The following is a 7,653-nucleotide window of genomic DNA, read 5'->3' as shown; positions in this document are numbered from 1 at the left end:
AAAATTTATATTTTATAGTTTGATGATTTAAAGTCTGACACACAACCCGTCGAAAGGGCAGGGGCGGCTACTTCCAGAGCACATTTAATTCATAATGATGTAAATCCAAGCCCATTATTCATGATTTGAATCCTGGGTTGTGTGAAATCCCAGAAATACACCTTAGACAAAGTGAATCTGTGAACTAAGGTGTAGGTCTATTAGATTATGTTGTGGTGATCCTTGGGTTGGGGAATGGGTGTTCATACTGGAGTGCAAAATTAAAACCAAGATGGACAAGAAAAGTTCAAAGCCATCAGGTGCTCAGTTTAGAAAAAGAGAAAAGAAGAGGAGAAACGAGCAAAAGATACAGGTAAGCAGATGTGTCATTGGATAATGGCAGGTCATCCTGAAACAATCAGAATCAGAATACTTTATTAATTCCTAAGGAAATTATGTGGGTTACAGTTGCTCCAAGAAGAAATGGTAAAAATAGTAACAGTAACAGGACTAAACTCCAAACAATACATTAAAGTTTTATGTGTCAGAGGGAATGTTCGCCCAGGGTGCCAAACAGGCTAGGACCGCCACTGCGTGCAGGACACTGACCCTCAAGGCCTGGAGTTCGACACCTGTGCTCTAAAACTAGAAATATCCTGTCTCAGAGTGATGCTGAAAAACTAGTTCATGCATTTATTACTTCTAGGCTGGACTACTGTAATTCATTATTATCAGGATGTCCTAAATTATACCCATTATATTGGTATAATAGCTCCCTGTTAAATACAGAATTGAATTCAAAATCCTGCTCCTCACATACAAGGTCTTAAATAATCAGGCCCCATCTTATCTTAATGACCTTGTAGTATAGCACTTCGCTCTCACACTGCAGGCTTACTTGTTGTTCCTAGAGTATTTAAAATATTAAAAGTATTATTTAAAAGTAGAATGGGAGGCAGAGCCTTCAGTTTTCAGGCCCCACAATATAGAACCAGCTTCCAGTTTGGATTTGGGAGACAGACACTAACTCTTCTTTTAACATTAGGCTTAAAACTTTCCTTTTTGCTAAAGCATATAGTTAGGGCTGGACCAGGTGACCCTGAATCTTAGTTATGCTACTGGGGGATTCCCATGGTGCATTGAGTATTTCTTCTTCAGTCACCTTTCTCACCCACTATGTGTTAATAGACCTCTCTGCATTGAATTGTACCTGTTATTAATCTCTGTCTCTCTTCCACAGCATGTCTTTATCCTGTCTTCGTTCTCTCACCCCAACTAGTCGCAGCAGATGGTCGCTCCTCCTGGAGCCTGGTTCTGCCAGATATTTCTTCCTGTTAAAAGGGAGTTTTTCCTTCCCACTGTTGCCTAAGTGCTTGCTCATAGGGGGTCATATGATTGTTGGGTTTTTCTCTGTGTGTATTATTGTAGGGCCACCTTGCAATATAAGGAGCCTTGAGGCTGTTGTTGTTGCAATTTGGTGATCTATAAATAACGCTGAAATGAAACGAATAGTAATAATAAAGAACTTTTTAAAAAAAGTCTTCATCACCCAACATTGTTTCACGCCTTTATTATCAGTACAATGTGGCAGCAGATAATAAAACCTATGTTGATATTTTTAATCTAAGAACCTTAATGTAGTTTGGCAACTTAATGTTAGTGGCTCCATAATATAGTTATTTTTCTGTTTGCCTAAGAAGTGAAAGATCCCTGATTTGATTCTGGTTAGCAGCACAAATTCTTGTGTCTGTTGTGATGAGCTCTTGTGAAAAAGGGAACAGCTGAAAGTATTTTTCTCCCTTTTTTAATGTTTTTTTTTTCAGTGTATTTTAAGTATAGATGAAAATGCGTCTGTAAACTTTAATCCCATTGATTGATTTTAAACAAACAAACAAACAAAAAAAAAAAACCCCACTTCCTCTGAGGCAGGTTACCCATCTGCCACCCACTCCCATCTGCGCTGCACAAACACCTCCTCTTCCTGCCTTTCTCGGTTCTCCGTTCTGCTTTTCCTGCTCCCGCCTTATTCATGTTGGGTTTACCTTTCTATTATATGTATATGTAAACTTCTATTATATTGCAGTTGCAATAGTGCAGTCTGAGCCACACAGTTCCAGTTTGATTTTAACCTTATCCATTTGTGGACTTTGCTTTTTGCTCGATTTTTATTTTTTCCGCCTGTTTCCTGTTTGTGTCTCACTGCTTTCTTCACCAGCCTTTTCCAGCATTACTTCTAACAAAAGGTGAGCAGTTTAAACTTTTAATCTGAATTTAATATCAGTGTCTCTGATGATGTATGAGAGTGCGACGATGGCGCACTTGGACAGTTCTTTTAAAGTTGACAAACAAACAAAGTCTCCACTGTAGTTAAATCTAGCTTTTACCAATTACGCCAAATTGCCAAGGCCAAGCCTTATATACCCAGTAAGGACCTTGAGAAATTTATCCATGCCTTTATTGCATCTAGATTAGACTACTGTAACTCCCTCTATTTTGGCCTCCAATCCCCTTCTCCGCAGACTTCGGCTTGTTAAAAATGCGGCTGCACGCCTCTTAACTGGAACTGGCAGGTTTGATTCTATCACCCCTATCCTCGCTGACCTTCATTGGCTTCCCATCAAATACCGTATTGATTTTAAATGACTATTGGTTACCTTTAAAATTATAAATAACATTGCTCCCAGCTATCTTGTTAAACTTCGCAGCTTGTACACTCCTAGTAGATGGGCCTGTTGCTCTTAGTGCAACCTAGGGCGCGGTTGAAGACCAGAGGGGATCGCGCTTTTGCCATAGCTGCACCCAAACTCTGAAATAATCTTCCTATTTTGCTATTCCTGAGTCTGAATCAGTTCAATCTTTTAAATCGCGGTTGAAAACCTTTTTATTCAATTTAGCCTTCCCTAGTTAGTATTTGTATCCTGCAAATGTTCTTTTATGTAGTTTTAATGATTTTATTTTATTTTATTGCTGAATAATCTCCTAGTCGAGTTGTGTTTGTATTTTCTTTTGCATATTTTCACTGCGCTGCAGCTAATTAGTAGTGATGGGCAGATGAAGCCCCATGAAGCACTGAAGCTTTTCATCCAATTGGTTCACCCCAACGCGAAGCTTCATGAAGCTTCATTTGCTCTAGCAGGACACCTACTGGACGTAAAAATAATAGCTGGCATGAATTTGAAGAGTGTGGCATTTTGCACACAGCCTGTAAATGTCAACAACAAAAGGAGTGTGTAAAACATGTATATTGTAGTGATGGCAGTATACTGTGTATATTTATAGTGGCAGTATGGGAAATGATTATTTGGAAATGCTTGAAATGGAAATGATCATTTACTGTGAGGTGAGGTGTGGTTGGGGTGTGGACAGTGGTTGTGCTTTTGTAACGTTGAGGTATGGACAGCTACACACTGAGGCTTTGAGCCTCAGTCCTGCCTGTTCACATTTTATTCTGTAAAAACTAAATTTTCACTGCTTTTACGACCTTTTTAGTGGGGAGAACATAGCTGGGATTTAATGATTTAACAAATCTTTTAAATCCTTTGTCCTCCACAATGCTAAATGGCTGTGAGTCCTCAATCACCATGCTGACCAGGTCTTCATCTATTTGAGATTGTTCTCCTGAGGAAAGACAATAAAGACAAAGCACAAATATAAATATCACACACGTAACTTATTACAGTTGTATAATATTGTTATATCATTTAGTAACATTACTGCATCCTATATTATCATTGCATTTGATGGCTCACCTGGTCTTGCTCCACAATCGGTGTTCCCCTTATTCTCATGCAAAGCTCTGTAGTGCCTAAGCATGGATGAGGTGTTGTTGTTATATCCCAGCTCCCTGGCACATAGCAAACACTTCACCTTGTACAAAAGTAAAGACAGCTTAACATAAATTGTATTGCACCATCAGTATCATGAAAATACATCTTCTGTAGAAATTTACATACCTTGTTGGGAGGAATAAGATCAAAATGTTCCCTCACAGGGGAGGACATCCTCCTCTTCTTAGCTGGCTCCATTCTCTCCTGACTTTCCTCACTCTCATAAACCTCCAAACGGTCTCCAAACTCACACTAACCGCAACTCTCCATCAAACACCCACATTTTTGAATGAAGTCTGAGGGGTTTATATCGCTGTCATAGCTCGCGGCAAAGTTCGAACCACTTCATGAACCAGTCACGTGGTACAGCCGGGCAGCGAGGCTTCGGACGTCATCATTTTCAGCTCCTCCCATAAATGAAGCAAGCCTCGATACGCGCTTCGCGGAAACGCCCCCTCCATTACTCGACACACGCTCCGAAGCCTCGATACAGAACGTCCCATCACTACTAATTAGTGCTCTCCGCCTGTTGGTGTATTTATTCCGTTAGTTTCCTTTCTTTAAATTATTGTATTACTGTAAAACACTTTGGTGTACCGCTGGTTTTGAATGTGCTATACAAATAAAGTTCTATTGTATTCTGTATGCATTAAAGGATTAAAGTTGATCATGATGTCTAATCTTTAAAGCAGTGCTGTCTGGTTAAATATTGCATTTTATATTTCAGTTTCATTTCTTGGTCATGGATGATTTCGTAAGAAACACACTGCTTGAATGGGGCCTAAGTGATTGGGTGGAGAAATTTAAAGGTAAAGTATTGATCTGATTGACAGATATTGATTATTATTTGATCTGTTAACTGTAAAACAGCTTATAGAACTGTGCGGATTGCTTTTTCACTCATTAGCGAGAATTTCTGAAGCAAGTTGAGAATAATCTTTATCTCTTCAATTTTACTTTTAATTACAGATGAACAAATCAATGCGGAAAGTCTGTATTATCTAGATGATCGAGAAATTGATATTTTGATCCCAAAAGCTGGACCAAGAGTGATATTCAAGAATAACCTCAAGCTGTTAAAGGTAATTGATTTCTTTGACAATCATTGTTATTTTAGTGTACAGAGGTTTAATTTTTGTTAGAACTATCTTGATATTAAAAAAAATGTACTGGCAGTAACAATATGTAGCATAATTTTTTTTTAATTCTTCACTAATATGGATTTACAATGTTTTGGTGGTGCTAGAAAGAAATAAACACAAATCAAGAAATAGTCACTTCTTTTCAATTAAGTTACAAACTATTTTGTTTCCTTGAGATTTAGTATCTATACGAGAAATACAATTTTTAATACATGTTTAAGTGCTCAGTATTTTATTTGGCTTTGCACTTTTTATCTGCATGGTAAACAGGAGCATGAAGAAGCAGCTGGTTTGGTTCAGGTAAGGATTATAATGAATTTCAGACATTGGGCCAACTACCTGAGACAAAATAGAGTTTCATTCTGTTGCCTATAGCTGCGGGCCCATCCCCCGGGCCTCGGACCGGTACCGGTCCATGAGTCGTTTGGTACCGGGCCGCGAGAGTTGAGGCTCAGGTGTGAAATGTATAGTTTTCAGGGTTTTTATCGGTTTTCAGCATTATTTTGTTATCGTTTTTATCGTTTACTCGGTTTTCCTTGGTCTTTTCACGCGTGTTATGAATAAATTTTCTTTTTTTTCCGGTACCGGTACTAGTTTTATTTTGTTGGATTTATCCGCAACACCTTAAAGGGCGGTCCGTGAAAATATTGTCGGGCATAAACCGGTCCGTGGCGCAAAAAAGGTTGGGGACCGCTGGCCTATAGGGTTACATACCGATTGAATATTAATTTTAGTGACCTTTGATTGACATAACCGGATGTCAGTATTGCCAACGTAAATTACAATTTTACTGAATTTATGTTTACCCTTAGCCAGCAGTTTTAAATTTCCCTCACTGTCGCCTGTTCAGGCCATCTTGACTGATGTCTCTAGCTTTACATGTCTCAGAACAGAATCACCAATTACCAGAGTTTGATCCCCTGCGGGTGTGTCGCCAAGTAGGGAAAAACAATTAGACACATGAATGGGTTGGTGGTGTACCAGGGGCTTCCTCCTCATTGTCACCTAGGGCTGCCACAAACGATTATTTTGATAGTCGACTAGTCACCGATTATTTTTGCGATTAGTCAACTAAACAGATCATGCATCCATTGGACATAAAACGTACAAGCTTATTGCACCAGCAGCATCTGCTCTTATATAACTATCATTAGCTTACAGCTTTAAGTGTTTAAGGTATGTGCTAACTAAAAATAAAGACAAGATGATAGTTTGTTAAATTTTAATGAAATTTGCAGATTGTTTCGGTGAAGTTTAATAAACTCCTTGCTATCTAAAATATAACGGGACACCGGAGTATATTCTCGAGCATCTCACACTTCTGATAATCAGCTGTCTGCTTGACTTTTATTCAGCTGTGTAAAAACTATAACTTTAATCTCAGCCAAACTGATTTACTCAGGAACAAATAAAATACTAAAAAAAGGCCAAACAATAACATTTTTAAGTTATCTAAATGACTTATATATCATGTTTAACCTGAGTAGCGAAAGACGGTGGTGGGTTTGAAAACGATTTGCCGGGAGTCCGGTGTTCTCACGGGCTCTAGTGAGCCTTGAACCCCAGCTAGCTATCGAGCTAGTGGGTAACAGACGCCTCCGAAAACGTCGGAGCGCTTTTGAAAATATGTGTTGTCTTGATAAACTGAGCAGACATTTGAGGTTTACACAGCTACATTCTTGCCTGAAAACATGTTAAACGTTTATTTTGTGACCCAGAAAGAATAATAAGAGTAATGTTAACACTAACTAGCTGCCGCCATTGTTGGAAACTGAGCTGGGTCGCGCTATGAATTCTGGGACACAGCTACTTCTTCTTCTTCGGGGTTTAACGGCAGCTGGCATCCTTGTACATGCAGTGCTGCCATCTTCTGTTTCAGTCCGTTATTACACTCTTAAATCCTACTACTCATTCCTGCGTCTTTTGGGATCTTACAAAGCTTCAAACGACGTGTCGACTATTAAATCAGTCGTCAACAATTTTAATAGTCGACGTAATCGTGACTAGTCGACTAATCGTGGCAGCCCTATTGTCACCCAGTCATCTTGTTTCCCCGACTGCTCGGGACAATCTGCCAGAGGAAGCCAATGGGGCCTACACTACCTTTGGCTGTGCCCCGGCTAAAGGGGCCTGGCTAGCTACGGGATGTTTAAGGGTGTGAAGTCGAGTCTCCAATTCTGTGTTCCTGAGTGAATGGTTGAAGATTACACCTTGAAATACGTTATAAGTTTTTAATTAAATTGGCTACCCAGATAAGCTACACAAAAACACCACTGTGTGTTGGAACAAGAAGTCATACTCTAATGCAGAAAGCAAACACCAAGTGACCCACTGGTGACAGTGTTTCACTGGCAGTAATTATATTTAATTGTATTTTCATTCTTAACTAATGTAGATTTTAATTGTTTTGATTGTGATAGGAAGAACAAAACTCAAATCAGGAACCAATTGTTTTTTTCCAAGTAAGTTAAAAAAATTTTTTCCCCTTCAGATTTAATGTCCATATGACAAATACATGTTTAAGAGCTTAATATTAAACACTGCTTTGCACTTTTTATCTGCAGCTTAAACAGGAGCATGAAGAAGCAGCTGATGTGGGTCAGGTAAGGGTTATACTGAACTTCAGACATTTGGGCCAACTGCCTGAGACAAAGTAAAGCTCCATTCTCTGGTTTATAGAGACTGACCACTCTCTACAGTAGCCA

The 7,653-nt window shown here is 39.1% G+C and overlaps 1 protein-coding gene across 5 annotated transcripts in view; it reads left to right on the top strand.

Annotated features, from left to right (window-relative positions):
• The first annotated feature begins 1,959 nt into the window (after positions 1-1,959).
• Positions 1,960-7,653, top strand: part of LOC147332586 (nuclear GTPase SLIP-GC-like) — a 145,074-nt gene continuing 139,380 nt past the window's right edge. For 2 of the 5 annotated variants that reach the window (XM_086289236.1, XM_086289234.1), the window contains exons 1-6: positions 1,960-2,222; positions 4,534-4,615; positions 4,776-4,888; positions 5,219-5,248; positions 7,369-7,410; positions 7,513-7,551. In XM_086289236.1, the coding sequence (XP_086145362.1) occupies positions 4,549-4,615; positions 4,776-4,888; positions 5,219-5,248; positions 7,369-7,410; positions 7,513-7,551 (291 nt within the window). In that variant the 5' untranslated portion in view covers positions 1,960-2,222; positions 4,534-4,548. The remainder of the gene's footprint in view (positions 2,223-4,533; positions 4,616-4,775; positions 4,889-5,218; positions 5,249-7,368; positions 7,411-7,512; positions 7,552-7,653) is intronic. The other 3 variants (XR_015128825.1, XM_086289233.1, XM_086289237.1) reach the window with 2 other exon arrangements.

This window comes from Aulonocara sp. 'chitande type north' Nkhata Bay, linkage group LG4 (genome assembly GCF_057382095.1).
Source record: "Aulonocara sp. 'chitande type north' Nkhata Bay isolate Kocher_YH1m ecotype deep benthic linkage group LG4, A_spYH_male_GT1.1, whole genome shotgun sequence".
NCBI classification, from domain to species: Eukaryota; Metazoa; Chordata; class Actinopteri; order Cichliformes; family Cichlidae; genus Aulonocara; species Aulonocara sp. 'chitande type north' Nkhata Bay.
The sequence above is the reverse complement of the archived record's forward strand: the minus strand, read 5'-3'. Positions and strand labels throughout refer to the sequence as shown.